Source organism: Penicillium subrubescens (genome assembly GCF_028828155.1).
Source record: "Penicillium subrubescens strain IBT 31985 chromosome Unknown utg000004l_segment0_segment0, whole genome shotgun sequence".
Taxonomy (NCBI): Eukaryota; Fungi; Ascomycota; class Eurotiomycetes; order Eurotiales; family Aspergillaceae; genus Penicillium; species Penicillium subrubescens.
Window position 1 is genome coordinate 1403971 of NW_026643154.1, and position 26915 is coordinate 1430885.

General features: G+C 48.7%; 11 protein-coding genes across 11 annotated transcripts; 4 read left to right on the forward strand and 7 right to left on the reverse strand.

Moving 5' to 3' along the window:
- Positions 1-2812: 2812 nt before the first annotated feature.
- Positions 2813-4852, forward strand: N7473_005604 (uncharacterized protein; the record flags this gene model as incomplete). The annotated part of the gene is made up of 2 exons (XM_057151544.1): positions 2813-3714; positions 3769-4852. The coding sequence occupies 2 exons, from the start codon at positions 2813-2815 to the stop codon at positions 4850-4852; spliced, it is 1986 nt and encodes a 661-aa protein (XP_057009349.1).
- Positions 4853-7300: 2448 nt separating this feature from the next.
- Positions 7301-7788, reverse strand: N7473_005605 (Pfs NACHT and Ankyrin domain protein; the record flags this gene model as incomplete). Its single annotated transcript, XM_057151545.1, has 2 exons — positions 7301-7678; positions 7750-7788. The coding sequence occupies 2 exons, from the start codon at positions 7786-7788 to the stop codon at positions 7301-7303; spliced, it is 417 nt and encodes a 138-aa protein (XP_057009350.1).
- An 80-nt stretch (positions 7789-7868) lies between these two features.
- N7473_005606 (ankyrin repeat domain-containing protein) lies at positions 7869-8165 on the reverse strand (the record flags this gene model as incomplete). The annotated part of the gene is made up of 1 exon (XM_057151546.1): positions 7869-8165. One exon carries the CDS (start codon positions 8163-8165, stop codon positions 7869-7871), a length of 297 nt encoding a protein of 98 aa, XP_057009351.1.
- A 102-nt stretch (positions 8166-8267) lies between these two features.
- N7473_005607 (ankyrin repeat domain-containing protein) lies at positions 8268-11285 on the reverse strand (the record flags this gene model as incomplete). Its single annotated transcript, XM_057151547.1, has 3 exons — positions 8268-9942; positions 10009-10200; positions 10234-11285. 3 exons carry the CDS (start codon positions 11283-11285, stop codon positions 8268-8270), a joined length of 2919 nt encoding a protein of 972 aa, XP_057009352.1.
- A 1408-nt stretch (positions 11286-12693) lies between these two features.
- Positions 12694-13410, reverse strand: N7473_005608 (uncharacterized protein; the record flags this gene model as incomplete). Its single annotated transcript, XM_057151548.1, has 2 exons — positions 12694-13137; positions 13222-13410. The coding sequence occupies 2 exons, from the start codon at positions 13408-13410 to the stop codon at positions 12694-12696; spliced, it is 633 nt and encodes a 210-aa protein (XP_057009353.1).
- Positions 13411-14328: 918 nt separating this feature from the next.
- N7473_005609 (cytochrome P450) lies at positions 14329-16464 on the reverse strand (the record flags this gene model as incomplete). Its single annotated transcript, XM_057151549.1, has 2 exons — positions 14329-15847; positions 15940-16464. Coding segments are annotated over 2 exons (1689 nt in total), but the record flags the coding sequence as incomplete, so codon positions are not given.
- Positions 16465-17417: 953 nt separating this feature from the next.
- Positions 17418-19236, forward strand: N7473_005610 (uncharacterized protein; the record flags this gene model as incomplete). Its single annotated transcript, XM_057151550.1, has 3 exons — positions 17418-17789; positions 17898-19071; positions 19136-19236. 3 exons carry the CDS (start codon positions 17418-17420, stop codon positions 19234-19236), a joined length of 1647 nt encoding a protein of 548 aa, XP_057009355.1.
- Positions 19237-19337: 101 nt separating this feature from the next.
- Positions 19338-20156, reverse strand: N7473_005611 (uncharacterized protein). Its single transcript, XM_057151551.1, has 3 exons — positions 19813-20156; positions 19666-19730; positions 19338-19604 (listed from the first exon to the last, which is right to left on the reverse strand). The coding sequence occupies exons 1-3, from the start codon at positions 19951-19953 to the stop codon at positions 19559-19561; spliced, it is 252 nt and encodes an 83-aa protein (XP_057009356.1). The 5' UTR covers positions 19954-20156; the 3' UTR covers positions 19338-19558.
- Positions 20157-20874: 718 nt separating this feature from the next.
- Positions 20875-22393, reverse strand: N7473_005612 (alpha-hydroxy acid oxidase; the record flags this gene model as incomplete). The annotated part of the gene is made up of 8 exons (XM_057151552.1): positions 20875-20950; positions 21027-21103; positions 21160-21413; positions 21475-21549; positions 21605-21757; positions 21814-22151; positions 22212-22245; positions 22300-22393. 8 exons carry the CDS (start codon positions 22391-22393, stop codon positions 20875-20877), a joined length of 1101 nt encoding a protein of 366 aa, XP_057009357.1.
- Positions 22394-22778: 385 nt separating this feature from the next.
- Positions 22779-24029, forward strand: N7473_005613 (uncharacterized protein; the record flags this gene model as incomplete). The annotated part of the gene is made up of 5 exons (XM_057151553.1): positions 22779-22795; positions 22860-23065; positions 23120-23197; positions 23255-23709; positions 23772-24029. 5 exons carry the CDS (start codon positions 22779-22781, stop codon positions 24027-24029), a joined length of 1014 nt encoding a protein of 337 aa, XP_057009358.1.
- Positions 24030-24609: 580 nt separating this feature from the next.
- Positions 24610-26824, forward strand: N7473_005614 (uncharacterized protein; the record flags this gene model as incomplete). The annotated part of the gene is made up of 3 exons (XM_057151554.1): positions 24610-24679; positions 24742-25721; positions 25772-26824. 3 exons carry the CDS (start codon positions 24610-24612, stop codon positions 26822-26824), a joined length of 2103 nt encoding a protein of 700 aa, XP_057009359.1.
- Positions 26825-26915: the final 91 nt, after the last annotated feature.

A 26915-nucleotide genomic window follows, 5' to 3' on the forward strand; every position in this document is an offset into this window, starting at 1 on the left:
TATATAAATTGACCCATGTTGAAGAGGTTTTACAATCCTCAAGAAACAGTCTTGACCTTTCTACACTATTGACTTGGCTCCATTTCTCCTACCTGATTGACAGGCCTCTATCCTGACTTGTAGAGCATATCCTTACAACCACCCACTATTTATTATAAAGAAATCGGCCTGTAGTAAGAAGGCAGTGCTTGTTATGAAGCAAATTTAGCTTAAAGTTCTCTAGAAAATTAAAGAAAATGGAATCGGAACTGATTATGTAGGTCGGTTAGGTTAAGACCTTATTCACTCAAAGGTCTATTAAAGTACGGTATTGCTGACTAAAGTGTTGAGAAAATTATCAGTATTAAGGCGAATACAGTATTCGGCTTTAAACGTTTCGACTAGGGAGGCAATATGCTTCTCCCTAATAATTCGGGGCCTAGAGCCACTTAAGTCGAAATCCCTCAAGTTGACCTTAGCTTCCTATGCAGAAGCGTTTTCTTTCCGAGGAAAGGCGCTCGTCTATCCCTACGGAGAAATTAGGGATAAGAGAGAGAGTTAGGACGGGAGAAAAATTAGAAGTGACGGAAATTAGAGCAAGGGAAAATTAGAACAGAGGAGAAATTATCTACGAGGGAATATTCAATTAGGGGAAAATTTAAGTAGTGTGAATTTTAGAACTATGATAATTTTCAGTTTGGCTTAGATTAAAAGTAGTTAATATTCTTCTCATAATTTTATCTGTCGGGGAAAATTCTAGCTTCTCGGTTTTAACGGAGATAAGGTGAGCCAGAAAAATGATTGGTAGTAAGTACCAAGACCAGATGTGACAGCCAGTATGGGCGTTCGCTAGCGCATAAACGGAAAAGCACACTTCTCTAACGCAAAGCGCAAAGGAGGATTTAAGCGTTGACCTTCCTTACCCCGACGACGTTCCCTGGTTGGGAGACTCGCATTATTTATTCGATCTTTCCTTTCGATGATTAGTTAGCTGCTAAGTAAACTCTATTGCGATTTGTATAACAAGCTAATGCCTATTAAAAGTACAGTGAGATTAGATCAGAGAGGAAGGAATGAAGATAGAAATCATTATAGCTGGGCTATAGGTTTACGTTGGCGGCGTTGGCGGCGGGATTGCGAGTTATGCTCGTAGGGCTTTGACATCCTCGTGAAGCTTCTGATTCTGTTCATGAAGGACATTCTGGTCGTGCTTGACATCCTGCAGCTTAGCTTCGGTGGATTCTTTGAATACGGTTTAGTGGTGGATGATGTCCTTCAGCTCGTCGATGAGCTTCTACCCTTCCCGGGTGGTGACCCGGCTAGAGTTCTCCCTAGGTATATAACTCCCATTATGCTGTCCTCTCTTTCTTGTGACTCGCGTTGGGATGTTGTTCACCCTAAGCTGGAAATCCTGGACTGAGAAAACAGTAGTCCCCTGAGTGTTCATGGGTGAGGTCTCGGGCGGCCTCGCGGGTGGGTCCGCCATCGGTCCGGGGTTAGCTCCCGCTCGGTACCCAGCAGTTTTATATCGCGATAAACGACAATCGCCTCGATTCTGATAATGCGTCCCTTGGGGATCCTGGTGCCCCGGACTAAGCTACAATTTTTCCTCCAGATATAGTGGTGACCGCAATCGACTTCTATGCCGGCAATATATAGATGGCATTTCAAACCCTAGCCACATGACGAGCCTAACTCAGGAAGATTTGCGAGAAAATTACAGGTTTTGTATGTACGCAGTAATCGCCACTCTTATACACGGCTTTATGCAAGATACAATGGAAGTTTGAAATCCTCGGATCCTTACTGCCTAGTTCTCCACCCATAAGTTTACCCCGATTTGCAAGAAATCTCGATATAAGCAAAGCAACGTATCGTCAAAAATCCTTACTAATTGAAATAGGATATAATTTATGTGTCGGGAAATATCCTCCTGTCAGGGTAAACTAGCAGTGACTTACTGCTAGCGACTGATGGATAACATCCCTTGCTTAGTGTAAACATTCTTGCGCCGGGCTGCGGCTCCAATGATGTGACCGCCGAGTATCGGCGTGTGGGATCAAGGGATGTTCTCAAACTAGACTGAGAAAGCATCGATCTACATGAATCATTGACTTTTGCTTTGGAAGCATAAACACTGTTCACTTCACTGTGTGCACGGTACCTAGCTGGTGATACCAACAAATATGTGATAATCTTTTTTTCGTTAAATCTAGCCGTAGGTTAAATCCCAAAAACTGGGTGGTCGGCAGAATACTATGTCATTACTACAGCATTTCAACCTTATGAAACATCACTCGCATAAGGGTCTAGTCTTGAAGATTCCGTGCAAAATGAGTGAACTAGTCATTAGCAATCGGGCAAGTTCTCTTCTCCATCTCTCAGTTGAGCCCGCCAAGCGAATATACATGAATTGTCAACCATTTTAGATCCGTGCAGTATCACTATGGGTCTCCCGAATATTCAGATCAGCGTAAAATAGATTATTCTTTGCTGCTTTGAGTGATACCTTGAAAATGGGTTCTGCACTCGCTTGATTTAGCATTGTTCTCGTAAATGTTCGATTCGCTCCTATATGTACGCTGTGACCTCAAGTACGGTGGAGCTGGCAGTTTCTGGGCCCGTAAATGGTGCTCCAATGTGGCTGAAACAGTTTTGCCGCCGACAAAAAGGCCCGTGCGGAGTGAGAATCAGTTCAGCCGAGTAATGCTGAATTTATAGGCAGTACTCGCCCTCCGTGAGCTACGCAAAGAAACCTTTTGTACTTCATCTTCAAGCTGCACATTCCTTTTGTCTTGACCACACTTACATCCATTACCGCTCTACCATAGCGATGGCTGAGCTTGTTGGAGTGATTGCAAGCGCTGTCACCCTCGGAACTGTTATGGCACAGCTCACAACCTCTATCACTTGTCTAAAGGGTTTCTGTGAGCAAATTCACAATTTACCTAGTGACATTAATTGGCTTGTGCGAGATATCGAGATACTTGGTCTTATCTTAAGTGACATTGAGGCCGAGTTTGTGCAAAAGTCGATTACACCGGGCCTAAACGATAGCAAGCACGTTCGGCAAAGTGTGGAGTTTTGCAGAGAAGCTGCTATTAGTCTGGAAATAACGTACAAGGATTTAGTCTCAGATCTTCAATCCGGCTCTCGAATACCTCAGTCTTATGCCATCATGAAGCTAGTGATGCGGAGGAGCAAGATAGAGAAGTACAAATCACGACTACAGGATGTGATTCGTTTACTTTTATTGTCCCAGCAATTCTACACAAGGTCTGTAATATTCCTTGACCTATTTGATGTCAAAAAAGTGACAACTTCATTTAGAGCTCTTTTGCAGACCAGGCCTGAATTGATAGCCCAAGAGATAGTACGCCAGCTGAAAAAGTCTTCAATTATGCCAGAGCCGGGCGACAATAGAATGCACGCTACGTTATATCATACGGAAAGACACTGTTCCGCGGCTAAAAAAGCCGCTAATGAGAATTCCAACAGTTTTCGGAACAAAGCTTTTGTGTGGCGTGCTTCTCTGCCGCCTTGGATAACTACTAAAGTTTTGGAACTAAGTGGTCTGAGATTCCCTGACGGCTGGAAGTGGATCTTTCGGACGTACAACACAATTCCACTCGAATCAAGTGCGGTCGCTTTCGCTAGCTCTGGCGATATTCAAGGTCTGCAGAGTCTTTTTGCCTCTAAGAGGGCTTCGCCTTTCGATCGAATTGACATAAATGGGTATACGTTACTTCATGTAAGCTCATAAATAACTCGATAAATAAAACAAACCAGGATACTCACTAGTTTCAAGTATGCGGGTGGACCAAACAGGCATGCCGTTCTCGAGTTCCTCCTGAACGAGGGAGCGGACATGTCTATTGGGGGCAACTTCAGCCAGCCTAACACGCCCCTTCTCCACTTGGTGTGGTCGGGGAGTCTTGGGGGAAAGAAAGGGCATCCTCTGCTCCCTTCTCTTCGAATACTTTTCCATCGTTTAGGGGAGACGCTGTATGAAACACCAGAAGAAACGATCAATGGGTTTATGGCAGGCTTTCATGGAACAGCTGAAGAGTTTCTTTTTTGTCAGCAGAGATACTGTCCGGATTTTTACCAAATGCCACAATGGACACGAGTCGCAGTGGCTGCTCGCGCAGCGTCCGGTGTCTGGGACGCCTACCATATGCCCGAAATGATTCGGACAGTCCTAGGAGAGGGCGCTTTGGGAGCAGAAATGCTTCAACAAGAGTGGCCTTCGGAAAATTATGCACGAAAAGTAACGAGAACAACATTGGTGCATTGTGTGGCACAGAAAATTGGCGGAAGTCAGGCTGGAATGCAACGCTGCCACAATCCTGTGCGAAAGCCATTTCACGGGGGAAAACGATTCGAAGCTTTATGGATAGAGCGTGATGAATTCAATAAACAGGGAGAACTCTATAATTCGTGGAATTGTTTGTTTCGCGAGTTCTTGCTTGCTAAAATTGATGTACACCAAATCGTCGATGGGAAGACGCCATTGATCGCATTCCTTCAAGGATATTTCTATCATGAGTGGGGCAGAACCAAAAAAGAAGGATCAGCTTGTGTGACAGCGTTGAGGTCCTGGTTGACGGAATTGCAAGCTGCTGGTATTGATTTAGATGGATATGGGCAGAAAGAGGTAAAAATTTGGAAGAGCGAAAATATTCGAAGAGACGTGTTCTCTGTCAGTGAAAAAGGGGTGCGCTGGAAACGGCTGATCAATATTGTTTATGGCGCGAACCCTTCTGACTGGAACATTTGGTTTTCTGAATCTTCCGATTCTCATGCAGGCGAGTTTTGGGATCTATTAGAGCAGGAGACAGAAGTCATGCCAGGTAGTTGGCCGGTGGAATAATCCCGCACGGTGCTTTCACAGAAGAACGGAGGCGCATACGTCTAGGTGGAAATAGTATTCATTATGACATCACGAGGGAAGAACACAGATGAACATAAATCACACTAGGATTAAGATATTTGCAGATGCGCCTTAGTTGAGTGATAACATGAAACTTGAACGATTGGTTTTGATAACGCGCCGGTGCGACCAATCGAAATCTGAGGTCATACGTCCCTGGTGCCGGAAGATTCCTGCCCAATGATTCTACGCTAGCATCATAAGGAATTCAGCAGAGGGTCGGTGCGGTGAGGGTGTGATTGAGACGGTCTCGAGGAGAAGCGCTCCAAACGGTGATAGGTCGTGGTTCGTTGGGACACCCAGCAGGATAGGCGGATACCCGGAATAGGGATCTATTCGTACGAAGGTCCATATCAAAAGTTCTCGTGCACTCTAAATTCCAGGCTAACCCTATACTAACTAGCTGTTATAAACACTGTATTTATCGGGTTTTATCCCTTCCCTCCTTGTACTCATACCCACCTTCTAGTGCAATAATTTGCTGTATATGATATGGGATACGCTCAATCCATCTCTGTATAGAATCCTGCGATATTTCATCCCATGCTTCTACCCAAGATTTCATTGCATCAGCCCTGCTTTTTGGTGCACCTTTTCTTTGGTTATATAACGCTTTGGCCAAGGCCGGCTAGGCTTAATTGCATTAAGATCAGGTGAATTTCGACACCAAAGAAGCCGTTGAACTTCATTCGACGAAATGCTGGACACAATTTCCCGCCTCATTTGTCGTACGGATCAAAAGTCGCGCCGATAACTAGAAGTTCAGCAGCGTAATCACAGGCTAGATCCCGATACAGAGCTCTTAGAGCTGGCCTCGAGAGATGTGTCTCATTATGACCACTGTGGAGAGCGCCTTCTCCTTATCCAAGAGGTTTGAGGAGACAGAACCTTCAACACTGTCCCAGTGGTGGTATAATAGAAAGAAGGTTCAATGTTACACGTTCTGGGTCGCTGTCCTGGTGCTCATTCTGATAATTATCTTTGGACTGATCCAGTCAGTTACCGGCGTTAGTCAAGCCTGGGTGTCGATAAGCAGTATCTAAATTTTCATTCGTATCGGATCGGAGCACTCTTTGCATCGATAACATATTCGACAACTTCGCCTAGAGTCTGATGATGTAGAAGCTCAGCGGGAATATCTGAGCGGCAAGCGCATTAAGGACTCTGCAGCCTGTGATACTAGCCGTTTGGTTCCTCTTCTAATTCGCTTTCTTATATATCTATCATCTTCTGCCACACGAAGAGTTCCATCACCTTTTCTCCGTTGTAGAGCAGATCACGCCTCTTTCACCAAGCACTTTCTAGTGGACCATATGCCACAAGAAAATTGATCAACTTCTGGCCAATGAGCCGGTGGGCATGGATCCTTTCCATGAATATGATGCCGCAAGCCCTCTGTAACGGGTCAATCGAAAGGGGATCAATTTGGTACCAAGAACGAAAGTATCAAAGCTAGCGAGAGAAGGAAAGAAGGATCTGAATCATGGGGGATTTCTGTTGATATGTTTCCCCATGATTGCCATGTTTTTTTGTTCACCAAATATCCTCCCTCTCCATATCACCAAGTCAACAGTCATGCCTCCGCCAACCGTCACACCCTCTACAGTAGTGGTCCATCGTGGAGAATAAATACTAGCCAATTCAATTCACATTTTAAAAAACGAAATACCTCATATGTTCCGCCACCGGAGCGCTCTTCAATTATGTTTGTTTGTATCGGAGCGAGCTACTCTCTTCTGCACCTCTTCTCTGGTCAGAATCTTCACTGCACCCTTGGAGAGAAGATAGCCTAGACCAGACCAGACGGTTGTAAGCGGTGACAGTGAATCTATTTTCCGTGATCATCGCATCAGGATCAGTTCAGTCACCAAGAAAAAGCAAATTAGGGGCCAAGACGGGAGCGGGAAGGAGGGTGTGAGAGGAGGTAAGTTTAGCGGGGGGCCACGCCAGCGCTTCAGGGTCTGAAGGGGCTGAAGAGTAAAGCGGCAAGAGCATTCGTCCTAACGAATGGCAAAAAAAGGTTGAGCACCGACATACAACAGCTAGGATTCGCATGTGGTCACCCACCATACTACTAACTGGCCGGCGTGTGGCTTCTGCTCAATCGAGTCTCGGGTGGGTGTCGCCCGGATGAGCAGGAGGGTGACGCCGCTTTTGATTCGCGTCACCCGGCTCACCCAGGGTGAGTGTGATATAGACGGTGTGAACAGGCCGGGGCTGCGCAATCCAACGCACGTACATCTGGGCTACGACTCAACATCGTTGGATAGGACTGGTCCTTCCTGCCACACCGGACTCTTGGCGTCCGCACACAGCCCCTGGATGGACAGCATTGGTGTCCACGCCACCCTTCGTTGGAAAATTTTACGTGTAGTAGCTGGCCTTTATTTAACGGGGGGTAGCCCGATGCTCGTCACGTGCCAAATGTGAATATGGCTGGTCGCTGCCATTCTGCTGTGCTTGAAATAAAGCATCAAGATGGTTTGCACAGCCAACCCCGCCTTGGTAAAGTTGAAAAGCAAGCGAGCGTAGCATGCTATCCAACGTCTGCTTTGTGGTGTCGCTAAAGTCAAAGAAGAAGCAGAGGATAAGACCGTCGTTTCCCTTCGCAAGATGTTCAAGCACAGTCGCACTGAGAACTGTCTTTCCATATCCCGCGAGCCTGTGCAGGCATAAATGTCGACGCGACCCCGAGTGCCACGATGGGAAGACTGAGTTTTCCAGTAGCCACGCACCTGTCCCCTCATGTTGGCAGCAACAGCGGTGCTGATAGATTAATCGATAGTTGAACTATCGGATCTTACGAGAACGTTTAATCACGAACTATGGGAACTGACCGGAGCTTGGATGGCCGGGGACGGTAAAGCCGAGGCCATTACTGTAGAACTCAACGAATTCCATGAATGAGTATTTAATGTGAGTGGCATTGGCTGCTCACGTTGAGATAAGGGTGCCCCTAACGGTTCAATATAAACTGCTGGGACGTGAGTTCTTCACGTAGAGTGGTAACATCAGCGCCTCGCTCTAGTAGCATCTGCACCACCATTTCGTGGCCGTTCGAACACGCGGCTTGGAGGGCATTGCCGAAACGTCCACCTTGGGTATTGACGTTGGCACCTCGATCTAGCAGCATCTGCACCACCCTTTCGTGGCCCTTCAAACATGCGTCATGGAGGGCATTATATTCCCCGTCTTGGGCGTTGATGTCGGCACCTCGATCTAGCAGCATCTGCACCACCCTTTCGTGGCCCATCGAACATGCAGCTTGGAGGGCATTGCCGAAACGTTCACCTTGGGTATTGGTGTTGGTATCTTTATCTAGCAGTATCTGTATCACCTTTTTGTAGCGGTCCTGCTATGTGTTATGGAGGGCATTGGTATATTCCCCATCTTGGGCGTTAATGTCGGCACCTCGATCTAGCAGCATCTGCACCACTATTTCGCTGCCGTTCGAACACGCGGCTTGGAGGGCATTGCCGAAACGTCCATCTTGGGTATTGACGTTGGCACCTCGATCTAGCAGCATCTGCACCACCCTTTCGTGGCCCTTCAAACATGCGTCATGGAGGGCATTATATTCCCCGTCTTGGGCGTTGATGTCGGCACCTCGATCTAGCAGTATCTCCACCACTATTTCGCTGCTGTTCAAACACGCGGCTTGGAGGGCATTACCGAAACGTTCACCTTGGGTATTGACGTTGGCACCTCGATCTAGCAGCATCTGCACCACCCTTTCGTGGCCCTTCGAATATGCGGCACGGAGGGCATTGGGATATTCCCCACCTTGGGCGTTGATGACGGCACCTCGATCTAGCAGCATCTCCACCACTATTTCGCTGCTGTTCAAACACGCGGCTTGGAGGGCATTACCGAAACGTTCACCTTGGGTATTGACGTTGGCACCTCGATCTAGCAGCATCTGCACCACCCTTTCGTGGCCCTTCGAATATGCGGCACGGAGGGCATTGGGATATTCCCCACCTTGGGCGTTGATGACGGCACCTCGATCTAGCAGCATCTCCACTACTATTTCGCTGCCGTTCAAATACGCGGCTTGGAGGGTATTGCCGAAACGTCCACCTTGGGTATTGGCGTTGGCACCTCGATCTAGCAGCATCTGCACTACCCTTTCGTGGCCCTTCAAACATGCTGCTTGGAGGGCATTGTTACATGTTCCGCCTTGGGCATTCACTGTTTCTAATAGAGCTGAATCTGTAGCATCCTCTTCCATCATGCTTCCAACGACTGACTCTAAACCCAACAGGCTTGCATAGTACAGAGGGGGTCCAATATCGTCAATAGGATCCTTATAATACCGCATTCCGTGCCACGGTCGGTCTATGTTATGTAGCCTGATCCAAGTCACAAAGGTATTTGTGTTATGCTGGAATAGTCGTTGCAACAGACTTTCGACCTTCGATACCCTTTTTTCATAATTCGTGTAATGGTGATACCAGTGCTGAGCGGTAAATGGAGCAAGTGGAAACTCTAAAACCTTTGCGTAATCTAATTCTGTGCTAGACAGTATAGGTTCCATGAGATAGACTAGACAGATCTGTGCGATCTCTGCATGCGATGGTCCGCTTGATAAGGCGAAAATTGCCGTTTTTGGATGCTGGATGCGGTCTGATTGAAGGTATTCCTGCACGGAGAAATGAGAAAGATGGACAGTCAGAATATCCTGCCCTTTATCATCTTCATCTTTAGTGGTTTTAATTAGCCCAAGGCAGATGTCACGAAGACTATGTATGTCTACTAGTAGCCGATCGTCACGATCAAGATGGGGCGGCTCATCGAGGTCAACCGCGTAGCTATGAATTAATTCAGCGACAGTTAGTGGCCGGGCAGAAAAACAAAGCATAGTTAATATTCTCCGTACGTCATCAACGCAATTCTTATCAATACCATATAGAATTCGTTCGTACGTCTTATCCAGATCCCGTGGAAGAGACAGACACTTTTTCAAGTGTTTCCTAGTCCGAAGACGGCATCGTTTAAGAGCATTCAATTGATACTCGACGTAACGGAATCTATATATGTTTTATTAGCATGTTGAAACCATAGCTTATAAGATTATTCATATAATCGCTACTTACACCCCCTGTGCGCTTTCTGCTAGTGCTTTTCTGATCTGTTTATGGTATGTTTCCCACTTTCGAAGACTCGAATCATCATTCAGTTGACATGTGATAAAGTTAGTGATATCCCTGTTAATTTCGGAGTTCTTCATAATGATCCTTTGGTCATCTCGTAGATTCAGAGATTCCCGGACATCGGGCTCATCACGGCTGGTAGTTAGGAGGTGTAGGCAAGGGAAGCACTATTTCCGTATTTCGTTTATGATGGTTAATACACCCTCTCGTCGACAACCTCGAGGACTCTCATCCAACGCGTCTAGTAGAATATACACATCGTGGAATCTCCGGACTATGCGTTCAAGATAGGCTATTAGCGCTTGTGTTGAGGGAGTTCCAGATTTGTGTAGGTCGTGTAGTTGTTTAAGGTCCCTGTCGCCGTCTCCGAACTGTCCTGATAACTGTAGCAATAACGCCCGTAGTATAGCCGATGTATCTTGTTTAGACTCGTTATTAAAGGTAAAGTAGAAAAAAGCGATTCCTACCCCTTGCTTATGCTGTTTCTCGCGAAATGTATATTGAACTGCAGTTGAGCACAGGATTGACTTGCCACATCCCGCAAAACTATTGATCCAGAGGAAGGAATTGTGTTGTGTCAACCAATTTGTAAAATGTTCGCTTTTGATAAACCACAACCCTGTCCCTGTATGTCGCTTCGTATATGCCGCGTTATGATTGATGGTTGCATCAGGGGCTATAAGCCAACCACGAATTGTTGAGGAGATATGGCTCGCATTCATCTGTTTAAGGAGCGACTTCAGCTCTGAGATCTCGTCTAGGGTCGTTCGGTGATCGTTGAGCTCTAGTAAATTTAGCGCGATGGATAGGTTTCCACGTATCTCGCGAATGTCCTCCCTAAGGTTTTGCAGGGTGCCTTTTCGGAATGGATATGCTGCACGACACTTCGCAGTTCGGATTTGCCCCTTGAAACCACTAACCGAGATATCGCGGAATCTATCACACTCAGACTGAAGCTCTTCGATGATTCTATTACATCTCTGTATCGCCTTATTGATTTTCTGAACTAACTCCCGTTCATTGTTTCGAAATTGGCGATTCCGTAATATGATACCGAGAGACCGGAAGACAACCAGAAGATTTTCAAGATTTTCTGTCGTTCTGGCTACAACGGTGTCTTGTTCTTTGTATGCAGTGTAGAAGTCAACAAGAGATTCAGTTACTTGGATGCTAAGTGAGAGCAAACCCGTAACGCTTGCTGTAACGGAGAGTCTATCCATAGTAAGGGTCGATGGTCTGCTAGGTCAAAATCAAAATACTTGGGCTTAGCATAAAGTAATATGTATGGCTTGATTAAGGAACACAGAAACAGCAATGCAATAGCCTATTCTCCCTTGGCCGGCTTCTCTTATAACTTGAAGTAGTGCGGCTGAGAGGTGGGGTTGTGACCAATCACAAGGTACCTCGGCCATTGTGTGCTCCTGACCTAGCGTAATAAACCACTAGCCTAACCAGAATATATGTCTATATCATCGTACCTTGAATGGGTCAAAATATAGTTGTATTTGTTTGAGGAGGTATCTGGAGTGAAGGATCTGAGCCAGTATTAAGGATAAACTGTATTTACTAGGCACGGCCTTGATGGGCAGAAGCACGGAGATCTGTATATAGCCACCAGATGAGCCGACGCGGTCAGGGACGAATTCCCGTCACGTGATCATCGTGGATTGTTGGAGCACTAGTCCGTACTGGGTCATGTATCTATGCTTAGTCAGCATATTGGTAGGCAAGAGGTTATGTGATAGGCCTGGTTGAACTGAATCAGTGGAAGACAGAAGATAAGCTGGAAAGGATGTGTATATGTAAGAAGGAAAGGGGTGGTTAAATTGGTAATAAACGGGGCTGAAAGGCTTGGCATTAATTTGGCCCCCGGTGTCGCCAGCGTTTTCGGGTGGTGCCAACAGCGGCACCCAAATGGAGGGTGAGGATATACAGCGAAAGCCTGCGAGGATTTAGGGGCCGGGGGCCTGTGTATGCTAGGTGAGCAGCATACACACCTAGGGTGACCCGGACGCTCACCTAGAACGAACACTTAACCTATTTCATTCGCACCCTAAATAATAAACTTTAGCCGCTGTTTTAGTCAAAAGGGCGTTTTAAGAAATGATAAAGCAGATAAGTGTGGCTTAAGTACGGCTGAGCGGACGGGAAGCCCTGTTCTCCACACCCTGTGGTCGTATGTGGTGAGATTTGTTTGAAGCAACCTATATTGCAGAAACTCGCATGTAGTCACCTACTATGAAAGCACTCCTAGCTGCACGATTTTGTCGATATTTAAGGGCCTAATTAATCTAAGGGAAATGAATTATATGCAGCTGGTCATGCGAGTGTGCCGATATCTCTCAGACTTTTTCATAATAAGGCATGCTATGCTGGCTATGATTTGATCTTGCCGGCACAAGACCAACTAATTCGCGGTGCGTTCGCTGATAGTCTTCCAGGGATGCATAATTCCAGTCCACGCTGTATGATTCGTGTCAGTAAACCTTTGCTGAGTAAGAAGAACCCTCGGAAAGGATTAACGTATACAATGATGAATCCGGTGGCTAGCACACCGACATTGATGACCGTCGATTCGCTCTTGGCACGACGCGTAGAAAATTAGGGACTCTTGTTCAGGTGCAGCTATCAAAGGCTTTGGGGTGCAAGAGACTCATTTCCCGTGAGCCCTTTTTGCCGAAGAAGAGCAGCCACATGTTCCATGAATGCCTTGTATGCTGGTTTCGGGATAGTCCTCTCTTCGTTCTCCCATAAATGGAATTCAACGTCCTCCCAAACTTGAAGTTGACGAGTACGATTCGAGCTCGGTTTGGCTTTCTGCTTTGTTTGAACAAAATTCAATACATCTGCTTGCTGCATGTTCAATTTGCGCATAAGATAGGCGATCATGATAGTTGGTGAGCGTGATATTCCGAGATCGCAGTGAATTGATATCGCCTCCGAATCAGCGCCGCTTTGCTCGTCATTTAATTCATGTTTGCACTCGATGGGTAGGGCGGGTAATGAAGAAAGCACCGGGGATGCCATCTGGTCGATGAAGTCGCAAGTATCACTCATGTGGACGAGGAGGTCCTGTGTCGATGAATCCACACAATGAACCCTTTTATGACGATGCTCTGGAACGCCTGCCTCTCTTGTAATAGTACTCTATCATACCCATTGAGCGTCAGTAAGAGAGACAATTGCATTGATGCGGTTCTCTTGAAGCATTTCCCGTTTGTATGATGCCTCGACATTTCCTAGGAAGAGGCCAGGGACAATCTGCCTCATCCGAGCCTTATATGCCATCTTCCACTTCTTGTTTCTATTCTTCTGGGCATTTTCCCCTGTTTCTTTTTCACCCATCTTGCTTTTTTGCTCCTGTGATAAAGCTAAGTGGTAACAGCTGAGGTTGGTGATTGCTCTCTACTCTAGGTTGAGGTGGATAGGTCCTGGTGTCTGACGTTGGACCCCTCCCTTCCAGGGACAAACCACCTAGGAACAGCCAATAGTGGCTGCATATTTATGCTATGATTGGCTACAACACATTCGCTCTCTTATCTTCGACCGGAGGGTTCCCCGCATTTCGTTCATTACCTATGGATGGCGAGGACTCAAGGCCAGTACAGTATTCATCCATTCCTAGAAGAGACCTACTCCGTTTCTGATGCAACGATATGCAATGTCTTTTGTTGGGCTTGTCAAATAGAATGTCATTCTTATAGGTATCGATCTGTGGAGCGATAGGTTTGCATATATGTATATCGCTAGAGGTCACTGCATCCAAGTTGCTCGCGAATTGACATTTGAAAGCATGATTACGACCATTAAACGAGGGAGCAGAAGGATTAAACCTACCACCAACTCGCAGAGAGATAATCAGTCAGGCATGAATGGAAACGAATAGAGAAAAGACAAAGTACCTAACTGATTGAGAAACAAGGATATTGATGGATGCCTCACATATCAGGCACTAGTATCTGATACGATTCTTCCAACCATCCTTCCGCATCCATTAATAGGTTGTTTGGGAGTAATTTTTCAGAAGGAGAAAAAAGGAGCTTTCTGATAGTAAAGGAATGAACGATCCAGTGAATTGTTCTACAGTATTATACTGAGAAAAAAAAGCAAGCATGTGCGAGGTCTTGCCCGGAATCGAACCGGGGTCTAAGGAATCAGAATCCTTCGTGATAACCATTACACTACAAAACCTATTCCATGGAAATGCCGCAAAATATTTGACATCATGATTCTGAAGAAGGCAATTCCCCTATCGAGATTCAAATGGATTCTTCTCGTCCACATCGCGGTATGGATCAAAGATGGAAACGAGTACGAGAACATCTTTCTACATGCACCCTATGACCACCCTCGCTCAGCACCAAAAGTAATATCTAGAACAGTAAATTACATCTGTAAATGCATATATTAAGTCGTAAACGTCGTATCACGGGCCAAATCTCTCATACACAGCGAGAAATCCGTTACAGAGATGTCAACACAAGGCCAATGCAAATGGAACCACAGTGTAAAGCCCCAAACCAAAAATGGGACTGAAAATGAGAGGGGCAATCAAAAAGCCACCTAAATGTCCAAGATCACCACCTTTTCCACACTCAATATATCAATATCAAGATCTTCAAGCATCATCCGCCTGGTGCATGCGGACAGTCAATAGATCTGCCGGGCAGCTAGTCAAAGTAATACCCCAGCGAATCTTCTGGTCAGCATTAACATCCTCGATACGATCGAAGCGCTGCAACAGACGAACAAGCACGTATCCAGCCTCCGTGAGGGCAAACTGCTGTCCAATACAGATACGTGGGCCACCATTGAACGGAATATACTCCCAACCGACCTTGCGGTTCAACCAGCGGTCGGGCTTGAACTCATCCGCATCGGGACCCCAAAGATCCTTGCGGCGGTGCATGACGTGCGTGCTGTACACGACGGCCTGGCCCTTCTTAATGTAAACGGGGGACTGGCCGTCCGGGCCACCGCCGCGTGGGAGAGTCGTGTCGCGGGTGGCGGCGCGGCGGTTGAAGGGGACGACAGGGAAGAGGCGGAGGGACTCGTTCATGCAGTACTGCAGGTACTGGCAGGACTTGAGGGTGGCGAAAGTGATGTTTCGCGGGTTGGAGTAGGTACCAAAGTTCTCGATGACAGTCTCGCGCAGCTTCTTAAAGGTCTCCGGGTGGCGTGCGAGCATCATAACGGTCCAGCTAAGGAGGGAGGCGGTAGTGTCACGACCGGCGAGGAGGATATTTAGGAGCTGTGAGCGCAGCTCGATGGGGTCGCGGGTGACGGAGACCAGGGCATCGAGGAAGACATAGTGCTGGGACTTTTCCTCGTCGACGGGGGGCTTGCCGCTTTCCACGGCCCTTAGGGCATTGCTTACAACCCGGTCCACAAAGTCGTGCACCTGTTTATCCGAGTACCGGGTTTCCTTGTTGTTCACGACGAAGGCGAGTTTCTCGAAGCGGCTGCGCTGGGCACAGACCCACTGCGACTTGTCGAAGAAGTAGGCAAACGAGTCCTCGGGTCGCTGCAGGCCTTTAATTGCACCCAATTGGCTCTCTACACTTTCACCGAATAAGAACTCGGTGGCGGAGTCGATAGTCAAACGGAAGAAAATGGTCTGAAGATCGGTCGCCGCGGTCCAGCCATTAGTAGCAACGGGCAGGGCCTGCATTGCTTTCTGCACATGTTGTTCCTCCAATTCGAGCTGACTGATTTGCTCGCGAGTGAATTGTGGGCGCAGCAATCCACGGGATCGGGACCATTCCTCTCCATCGGCGGTGAACTAAGAGATTCGGGCGTTAGAAAATAGATCCGCTGATCGGCGCATGGTAGAGGGGGAAAAAATAAACAAGATGAAATTTCCATGTGACTTACAATTCCAGTGCCGAGCAACGGGTGCATACTATGACGGCGCACCTCGCCCAGCTCAAAGTCCTTGAATTGGGTGGCCAGAACGGCCTGGATGTTTTTAGGATCAATGGTAAACACCAGGTTGCGACCAAGGTTGCGTAACACATAGGTAGTGACGTAGCGGCCCTCCTGTTCACTCACGATCCCGACACGACTCGACGACAGCTCCGGCAAGAGCTTCGCCTTGTCGGCGGCCAGCGACTGCTTCAAGGTATCGATGCCGATGGGGTCCTTGCAGGGGAACAAAGGCAGACTGCCACAGCCCAGCTCGCGAGCCTTGCGCGAGTGCTGCCATGAAGCTAGCACCATGCGAATGATCTGGAGGACCGCGGCCGCGGCCGCAAAGCCCAGGACGAAGGTATAGTTCATGGTCGCGGAGCGGCGGGAGTCAAGGGGCGAGGGTAGCTCATGGTGTGAACAGAGAGGGCGGACGAGCGTAATTATATACGAGAAATGGTGGCCAGTTGCATTTAGGATCGGGGCACTGCTGCTGGGCCTCGGTTGCAGGAAGGCTTCCCACAGAGGCTCAGGCTACCAGGTTTAGGAGGTGGACCGTGCAAGAAGGGGAGAATGGGAAAGGCGAGTCCGAGCCTGGATGATCCCATGAGGCACATGGCCAATGAGCAACTCAGAGAAGTCAGAAGCGGACTTGAAGTGCGGGATTGGGATCTTTCCTCCGATCTGATCGGCCGCCGGTTTTGCTCGGTGCAGGCAATGTCTCCGTGGGTCTTTGTTGCTTTGATACATCCACACTTTGATGGAGTCCATAGAGGCGTTTCATTGCTTCTGGAACTAACTTGTTCGGTCGTGTCCGATCGGTGAGACCATCCAGCTGCATCCTCTGTCTCCGCTAGTGCGCACGGGAAGGATCTAGTCAAGCTCCATTACGACCCACCACTACGGTTCACAACTTCAAGAACAAAGCAAATTCCAAGTCCGAGTTACTAAATATCTCCAAGGTTACAGCCCGAACTCATAGTCCCATGGAGATCGGAGATTATGCCCCCGACGGAATATGTACAACACGGACATCATACTAGTCACAAGCAAGTCGTATACTCCGTTCTGTCGTCACCTTGCAGGAGGGAGTCTCGGATTTTCGGCACAATAGACGACAAACCAGATCAGAAGATTTAAGCTTGGTGACGGTTGGAGCTAGACTGCGCCGAGTCAAGACTGTGCAGCCTGACCCTTGATGGTTACAAGGGTTGGAGAATGGGGTAAGCATAAGCAGAACAGAACTAACAAAAAGTACATATACGAATATGTACACTTGGCCACTGCCGAGGCCGAGATTATCTGATTACTGATCCTCGTGATCTCCGAACGTTCAAGAGTACACCTTCAAATCAATCAATCTCACATTCTACATTCTTGTCTATCACTCAATCATCTCAAATTATTTTGTAAACAGCATCAAAATCCGCGTCTCAACCAGAGTGATGCCTGGTCCCGGCCATTCACATTCCGACCTCCCGCTCTCGGACACTTTGTCCGCCCGATCCTACCTCGAGCTTGGCCGCGACGAGCTCCAGGCCCACGTCCAGTCCCAATCCCACCCCGCAGAATATACGAGCACCTCCAATCCATCTGTGTCGGCCCTGTCGGGGGGTCTGATCGACGCTCCAAGCAAGTCAGGTCCGCACCTGCGTCCGCGTCCGCGTCCGCGCCCGCGCGAACCACGACCAATCCACAATGACCCGAAGACGACCGAATTATTAGCAGCCCCAGGCATCGAAGACCCGCTCGATCGACCAGCACGAAAAAGAGGCCGACCAAGACTTGAGACTGCAAAAGATGCCGCTGCAATCGAAGTATGTGTAATCACCCTTCACCATGGTTCCGAGGGAGGGGTATCGGAATGGGGGATGAGCATGGACGTCGAGCGCGAAGCTGAATATCTTGCTGACATCCCACTCTAGGAACGCCGCTTGCAAATCAGGCGTGCTCAGCGCACATACCGCCAGAAGAAGGAGGCGACCATTCAAACTCTCAAGACCCGCGTGGACCAACTCGAACAGACCCTCCAGAATGTGTCAGATCTTCTAACGGCTGACGACCCGGAAGTATTCACCCGTCTCACTGGATCTAGTGACCTCTCCCGTGCTCGGCAATTGGTGCTAGCGGAGATTAGCAAGGCTCGAGAGCTGCCAGAGGATGTTGGCGATCCAGTGGGGCAGAGTGCAGAGTCACTGCGTGATATCTTTGGGTACGAAGTTTCGCATGGTCGGAGAAACATCAACAATGATGATCGAAAGTCATTGGCTTTCAATCATGGCCAATCCCAGAGGAAACAGTCCATTTACCCGCATCCACGATCTCCATCGCCATTGCTTAACCGCCTCTTCCCATCCACGACCATCTACACCTACAGCTACCAAGAATCTTGTCTATCCAGACGCCTGCAGCGGTTCTGTTTAGAGCATACATACCGATGGCTGTCAGATCCAAACTCGGAGCCCCCGCTCATGAGTCGTGTCTTCGGACTGTTCCCCTGCATCCAAGATATGCCCGGAGTACGACGCAGTTCCCGGCGCGTGCTGCAATCTGAGATCGGTGGACCGCTGGAAATAACAAAAGTACCTTTCTATACGCTCGGTGGCGCAGGCACCCATTATCCGCGCGCTAATGAAGACGGAGAACCCGTGTACCCGGTGCACGCTCGACGGCCGGGGAAGATCCTGCGGCGGTTGGCACGGATTCTGCGGCGGGGCGGGATCTCCGACTGGGACGAGGATTGGAGTGGTGACTTGGAGCCGGATATTGGTGATCAGCAGGGCGAGAGGATCAGGTCTCTGAGTGAGGAGGAGCGCCTGCGCCTCTTGGACTTAGATGGGGATTGGTTCGATTGCAACGATGTCCAGGGGTATCTGGAGTATCGAGGGTTTGTAATGGAGGGCTCGTCGATGTGGTTGGAAGTCCCAGCTGCGACTGTTGGAGTTTTGTATGGCTTTTCCCCGGACAGCGGTTCAGACTACTGCGCATCGCAGTTGTATGTCTCCCCCGGCGAGATTTCCAACAGTGACGTGAGCGGGTCGCAGGATTTGGGGCTGTCGACGTATAGGTATACCCTGAACGTCGAATGCTTCTTCGACTGTAAGCATAACTGTTATCATCCTATTAGCCGTCTGGAGATACATGAAGCTAACCCCATCACCAGTGCTACTATCCAACCTCAGGATGCTCGGTCGAGCCCCTGGCTTCCGCCTCTGGGACGTGGACGCTGCACTCCGCTCAGCAATCCACCGACGATCCTTCTGAGCCGATGTAGGCGCATCGCCTGCACCCAAACCCCAAACTCCCTATGACTTGACGAGATAAATGACCTGGCACGATATACGATAAAACGAGGGTATACTAGAGGCATGAATTAAATAGAGAATGCATTCTGTTATTGCATGATTGTCATTGGGTATATCGCATAGACGTCTGATATGACATAAAAAACCATCACCATCGTCGCTTCTCCAGGATAAACAAAAGCAAGGTTCCTCTCAGCAGATGCGGTCTATTCGGACCGCGCATTGCTGTGATATGACCCTCCCCCTCATCGTCCATCTAGATTGGTCGGGCGTTGGATAATCTAGCAGCAGATCTCGCAGCACTCGAAGCAGGCAAGGCCAGCGCAGCTATGAATCGGGTTAGCGACTAGTCGCGAGAGATAGTGGTGTTGAGTCAAGATATACTCACATTCCGCAGCAAAGGCCACCGCCGCCACCACCGCGCAGCTGCATGGACATCTCCTCCTGGCTAGCCTATACACAATATATCAGTTTCCATTCTCATTTCATTGCGATCGCGTCCAAAGCAGAAGGAGACAGGGAGGGGTAAACTTACGGGCTGCTCAGAAACAACCTGGTTGGTGGAGGGAGCGGCCGGGCTGGAGGGCTGCTGCATAGCGACAGTGTTGGCGTTCCAGGAGTTTTCCTGGGTCTGGGCCTCAGCGGGGGCAGACTTGAAGAAGTTGAAGTTGAACATGGTGATGATTTGGAAAGGATGGATTGGAACGACTGGTAGTTCGAAGCTGTATTGCAAGAGATAAGGATAAGGGGGTGGGATGAAAGAGAAGGAAAAGACCAGGTGACGCGGGTTGCGGGACTAATTTAAATAAAATTTGACATGGGGATCAGCAGGGCTGAGCTGAGAAAAAAAAGGGGACGCTAGGAAATCAATTATGGAGGTTTGGTGGTCCACCGTGATACGACGACTTAACGTCAATAATGACTGATGGATGTGGAGGATCGGCTGTTTATTTCGGGCTAGCGTCTTACAATGATTCCCCTCGTTTTGGGTTGGGGGGTTGTGATTTGTGTTAAGACTCAAGTACAAGGGAACTCACTACTGAAGATTACTGTAGGATTACTACGTCTACGATAACCAGTGGCATAGCTGCAAGGCTACGGCTACAATCCTACAGATGCAGTACCTAAGTATAGCGTCCGACGAATGTAATCAGAAACAGAATGGTGCTGCCTAGGCTATCCTTCAGGGTTTATCGACGGATGTACGGAGTACTCCGCAACAACAAGGAAATTCTGGGCCACAAAAGTACACCGCCACGGAACGAGGCTTAGAACCAAACAAGCCTCACACGTACGTGGGAACGAGTTTCTATTTTTTGACTGTTAAACAGGCACCACAGATATCGGGTAAAGATTTAATTATTGCGTGGAATAGAATCCACTTTCTACCGTAAAATACAGGCCAAATCCATGGTAAAGCTGGTGGGAACTTGTGCGAAGGATCCCCGTCAGCCCTAACCGTGTTGACCACTGCGGGAGGAGTGCCAAGACTCTTGGCAGCCCACCTGATCGGATGTTCGGATCACGGGGCTGAAGCTGACCAGGTCTAATCATGTGTGCACAAAAATGATATGTGCTTGAGCCATCTCGGGCGTCTTTACAGTTTGGCAAGAATGCCATCGGGGTTTAGTACCGACAGATAGCATTTTTGAATGTCTTGAATCGTGCGGCATCTAGACCATCAGGAGGGGGTTCGTAAGTCAGGGCTTAGATACTCGGCTACAACAAAGGACGGGGACTCAGACTCACCCTGCCAATGCCATGGTTATCCTCAACTCTTGGCGCAGAATCTTGATCGCCAGTTCAACACCTTCTTGTCCGTCATACTACTCTCAATTAGCCGGCACTCTCCATGAAACATCGACGGCAGAAGAACACATACAGCCAAGCCCCAGATGGGAATGCGACCCAGGAAACAATAGCTAGCTCCCAGCGCCAGCGCTTTAAAGATATCCGAGCCACGACGGATACCGCCATCAATGGTGATCGGGATTCGTCCACGAGCAACCGGTGCGCATACACGAAGGGCATCGAGTGTCGACGGCATGCCGTCAAGCTGGCGACCACCGTGGTTGGAAATGACCACTCCGTCAATGCCGTGCTTGATGGCTAGTTCCACGTCTTCGGGGGAGCACACTATGGAAAAGCAAATTATTAGACTGGGACCACAAAGCAAGCATTTTGTGCTGTGACGCACCTCCTTTGATCCAAATCGGCAGCGAGGTATGCTGTCGTAGCCACGGAATCGCCGACTCCCAATCCAGGCTTGGATCTATCACGTATTAGTCTCGAGGATTATGATACAGCCCAACTACACAGGAACATACCATAATCAGTACGGTCCGAGGTATCAGCTCCACTGCTGAGAATATTTGGGTACTCCATATCCTCCGGGATACGGAACTCATTACGATACTCGTTCAATCGCTTTCCAAGCACGGGCACATCTACAGACAGGAACAATGCCTTGTAACCAGCCTCTGCACTCAAATCAGCTCTCACCTACCACTCACAAAATAAAAAATCAGGTACATACTCTCAGCCCGCTCCAACAATTGAATCGTAATTGCCCGATCCTTCAACACACACATCTGCATTGCGTACGGATTGTCCAGACCCTGGGAAATAACGTCTTCCAACGGATACGTCGCATAAGATGAAAGACCCATGCAGATACCATACTTGGCAGCGGCGCGTGAAGTCGCAAGCTCACCATCTGGGTGTGCAAGCTTGTGCGAGGCGGCGGGACTAAAACCGAAGGGGAGAGAGACCTTGCTTCCGAGGATCTCGGTGGTTGTATCAATAGTGTCGACGTTGACGAGGATTCGGGGGCGGATTTTGTAACGGTCAAAGGCGGATTCATTATCTCGCAAGCTAGAAAACGGAATACGAGGTTAAGTTGGCAAGTAGCGTAGTCGGGCCGCAGGTACATACGTGATCATGTCCATGGCGCCCTCATTATAATAATCTGCTTGTATGAGCTCACTGATTATGCGATTTACAAAGCACAATTTCAACATACCTCTCACCATCCTGGTGAGCTTCATAGAAGCCAATTTCTTGAGATCGTCAATACAGCAGACATCTCGATGCAAAGCCTCGCCGCGGTGTGACATTGTGACAATTGTACGCTTGAACGCTGGCGCTCAATGAAGATCGGGAATGCGCGGATGGACGGTAGAACCAAAAAAAGCCAAGTCAAGCAACGGCAATCCAATAACATAAGTAAGCTACCCCAAGTCACGCGTCGAGTTACCTCGCTTGCATTTGCTATCCGAATTGAGAGGAGCTTGTCGGTGACCTTCCATCTGTATAGTTTGTGTTGACTTCCTATCATAGAATCCCCGCTACCCGGCCGGAACCACTTGCCTAATATGATATGACCCCACGATTGTGTTGGTTTAAAGGACAGTCGCACGAGGCCTAGACAACTTGACTATTATCGATTCTTTCACCATACTGAAACTGAAATCAAAGACCATTTTCAATAATCGGACCATCATGGCTCGAATCTTCCTGTGTGTGGCTTGCCTCCATTTGCCGAAACCATGTGCAAGCGGCATGCTGACCATTTTACTGTAGGACTGGCGCCACAGGCCTCATTGGCGGGGATGTGCTCCATGTTCTGAAGACAACCCATCCGGACTACCGCATCAGTGCTCTTGTGCGTGACAGCACTAAAGCTGCCACCGTCTCCAAGGCATACCCTGACGTGCGTATTGTGCTCGGCGATCTTGACTCTGCGTCTCTTATCGAGGAGGAGGCTAGCCAAGCCGATGTTGTTGTCCGTTAGTATCCCCATGCACCTTTTGTCAATGGTTCTTAGCTCTGACATCCCCAAGATGCCGCTGCCAACAAACATATCAACAGCGTGCAAGCCATCGTTCGTGGTCTGGCCAAGCACACCGGACCCAAGCCTGGTAAGTGCGCAACACATCTTTGTTGAAACAATATGTTGTTAACTAGATTATTCACAGGGTACTTGATCCAAGTCTCAGGTGCGAGCTTGCTCTCAATCCCAGATATCGTGAACAAGACCTTCGGCGAGGGATCGAGAAAGATCTACGGAGACATTGACGATGCCGATGAGATTCGCGACATCATCCGCAAGAACGCCGACAAGAGAGTGGTCGACAGCTTCCTTATCAACGTAACTGGCACAAAGACTGCAATTATCTTCCCGCCCATCATCTACGGGCAGGGTCGTGGACCCATCAATCAGCGCAGTATCCAGGTCCCAGAAATCTCCAGAGTGGCCATCGAGAAGAGGCAAACCTTCCAGGTGGGCAAGGGTGAAAGCACCTGGAGCAACATTCACATTTCAGATTTGAGTAATATCTTTGTCAAGTTGATGGAGAAGGCTGTCGAAGGTGCTGAGGGTGACCTGTGGAACCAGAATGGTCTCTATTTTGTTGGTGGCGGACCACAGCTGGTGAGTTGGCCCTTCAATTCGATCATTAGATGACTGGTACTGAGCCAGACTGACCAAAACAGTCATTTCGAAAGATTTCACAGCTTGTAGCAGAGTCCACACACAATCTGGGTCTGACTGACTCGGTGACTGTCGAGAGTATCACCCCAAGCGAGGCAGACGGGCTTTCCCCGGCTGCCAGCGTGTTCTGGGGGACCAATGCTCGTCAAAGTCCCCAGAGAGCATTGCAACTGCTTGGATGGACCCCGCGCGCACACTCGTTGGAGCAGGAGATTCCGACAACCGTCCGATTGGAGGCCACTCGTCTGGGCAAATTGTGAGTTCCGAAAAGGGAAGGTGGAACTGGGTAGAACTGGTAAAAGGGAAGGAGCGTGGCAGCCGATAAGGAGATAAGATGACGTTGATAATGATAGAGTTTGATAAGGCGATAAGAGGCGCGCGGGGAAGACTTTTAAGGAAGGCGATTCCGCCTCATCTAAGGTTGCGGGGGATCCAACGACCCCAGACTTCGGATGTTCATGCTTTCTTTATTCGAAGACATATCCTAGGTCAATCTATCAATTTCAATTGTTGCAACACGTCCAGACGTCGGATGTCCATACTCTGTTCGAGGCTTTGTCCTAGGTCGATCTATCCAGTCCATTTGCTGCAACTAACCGACGCTTGCCAACTATGGCGAGCTCGAAAACCACCCGCGCTCGTCGATCTCACAGGCTTGGTGGATGCAGTACATGCCGGAAAAGACGTATGTATGGCCTGAGGCATCAACATTGGATCGTATCATGGACATCTAGCTAAAAGAAAAGTACAGATGTCAAATGCGATCAGAAACGACCTGCCTGTCGAACCTGCCGAGCGCTAGGAGTGTCATGCGAGGGTTTCTCAGACCAGGTGCTATGGATGCGCAGCAACGAAGATGGACCCTATGACACTAATTCCCGCCGGGGAACGCGCCGGCACTTGTATTCCGGTAACACTTCCTCATTCAGAAATCACCAATCTGCAAGTGCACCCTAGCTGATTTTGTCCTAGAGCAATCGCGCCTGTCTATGAGCGCAAGTCTTGGCACAAACCTCGTCTCGGGTTCGGTAGACGCATCACTAGCAGAAGTTGATATTCGATCTCGAAATCCCGAACGGGCCCTGGAGAGTGATATTGTTATTGGGCCTTTTGCTGTTCTGGACTTCTCTGGCTCGCAACAATCACAGGAACAATCATCAGCCCCACAGGAAGAAGAATCTCACCCACAAAAGCCCACACTTAATGTGCAATCAGATGACATTATCGATCAGGCGGAGATACCTGCAGCGCCATCAGATGATGTTCTCCAGCAAGGGGATATACCTACCGAGATACCGGATCCCAGCCCGGTATCCATCATCGATTCTCTTTCGAATATGGACGACTTCCTTCACTGGTCAGATATCTTGAGTTTCAGTCCTGACCAATCAGGTTTCGCAACGCATCCGAGTCTGAGTGCGCCATATGACTTTTCATTCGACCTCAGCAGTGATACTATGTTGATTCCCGCAGCACTGAATCCCAATGAAGATCCCTTGCGGATGTTGACACCACAGCAGACTCCCATGGAGCTGAGAACATCAAATGAGGATATTCTGAAAGATGGACAGTTCTTACTTAAACATTTCCAAGATGTGGTTATTCCACGAATCATGGCAATCCCTTTTGGACAAAAGTCACCGTGGAAAATTTTGAACCTACCTGCCGCCGTGGTTGCGTTTGGAGACTCGACATACCTTGGCACTGAGGGGGTGAGCCATGCTCGCCTTGCAAACCTTTATGCACTCTTCGCTTGTGCAGCCATTGATCTTGCCTTGCAACCATCTGCGGAAATGATTCATTCCCCCGAGCATTGGTACCAGATCGCCAATCAGACATATCAGCAGGCCAAGGATCATATCCAAATATCTTTGCAACATGAAACGGCGGGACCGAAAAAAGCAAAATATAAGGATCAATTGATGGCTGCTAATATCCTCACACAATATGCGGTAAGCACCCTCGAACTGGTCTCGGATGACCTTGCGCTAATAAAATACAGATTCTATCTGGCCAGCAGCAGCACGCCCGATGTTTCTTGATTGACGCGGAGCGACTTCTCCGACTACGCGGGTTGTCAAAACGACGAATCTCAAAGAAAGCCCGCCTGCTGCATCATGTATACACCTGGCTACGCATTGTCGGGGAAAGCACATTTGTACTTCACGATTACCACCTCTCATATTCATGTCTCGAAAACCTTGGCACATCGTCACGTTCCCACCCTTCATCTTCCACCGCCAGCAACACTACTGCTATTGTAACAAGCGAACCCAACCCCCATCTTGACGATTTCCTCCGACTCGAAAACCAAAACTCAGATAGCGACTTGAACATCGATGAACCCAAAGACCGGGCATCTGGCTACCACGATATCCACCTCCACGATTCACGCAGCTTCCCCGAAACCCTATACAAACAAATCTACGGCATCCCTGAGACATGGCTAAGCTTGGTGTCACAAACAACGAGGTTAGCGAATGTTCTGGCAACTTGGCAGACTGCTCGCAATAACGGCAAACCCCTGCGCCTCGAAGCATGGGAGGCCCTCCAGCGGCGCGCGATGCGATTAGAGAACTTGATTTGTTCATTCTCCCTTGGCCGCGCGAGAGGCGGATCTGCAGACCTCCAAGCGACCTGCAAACCCCATGCACATATGTTGGAGGCACTCAATGGAGCATTGGTTATCTTTTTCTACCGTCGAGTCCACGATACCCATCCGGCTGCCCTACAGGGCTATGTGGATAGTGTCATTGCGGCGCTGGAGCAATGTAGCGTGTCCTTGTCAGAAGCTGATACGTCTGGTCCCGGGACTGCTTGGCCTGCTTTCATTGCAGGTTGTGAAGCTCTCACCCCCGCAAGGCGAGAAGCTATCATCAAATGGCTTGATAATGCGAGCTCTATGTGTGGGTTTACCTCGTATGCCATGGCTCGAGATATAATGACCAAACTCTGGCGCAAGCAGGATGAGCATTTGACGGCGAATCGAAGTGAGCCAATGCCAATGTGGATTGATATCTGTAAAGAAGAGCAGATCTGGCCTCTGTTTTGTTGAAATGTGACAATATTAGATACCTTGTGTCTGTACTTTATTTTATTTTCTTGTTCATACGTTTTTCCCGCCACGGTTGATAACTTGTACGAAG

Bases quoted from the DNA above. Each gene is read 5' to 3' on its own strand.
- N7473_005611 (XM_057151551.1), bottom strand. From the start codon at position 19,953: ATGTTCAACTTCAACTTCTTCAAGTCTGCCCCCGCTGAGGCCCAGACC. The intron at 19,731-19,812 runs GTAAGTTTACCC...TATTGTGTATAG, and splicing joins AGGTTGTTTCTGAGCAGCCC to GCTAGCCAGGAGGAGATGTC. The intron at 19,605-19,665 runs GTGAGTATATCT...CCCGATTCATAG, and splicing joins GGTGGCCTTTGCTGCGGAAT to CTGCGCTGGCCTTGCCTGCT.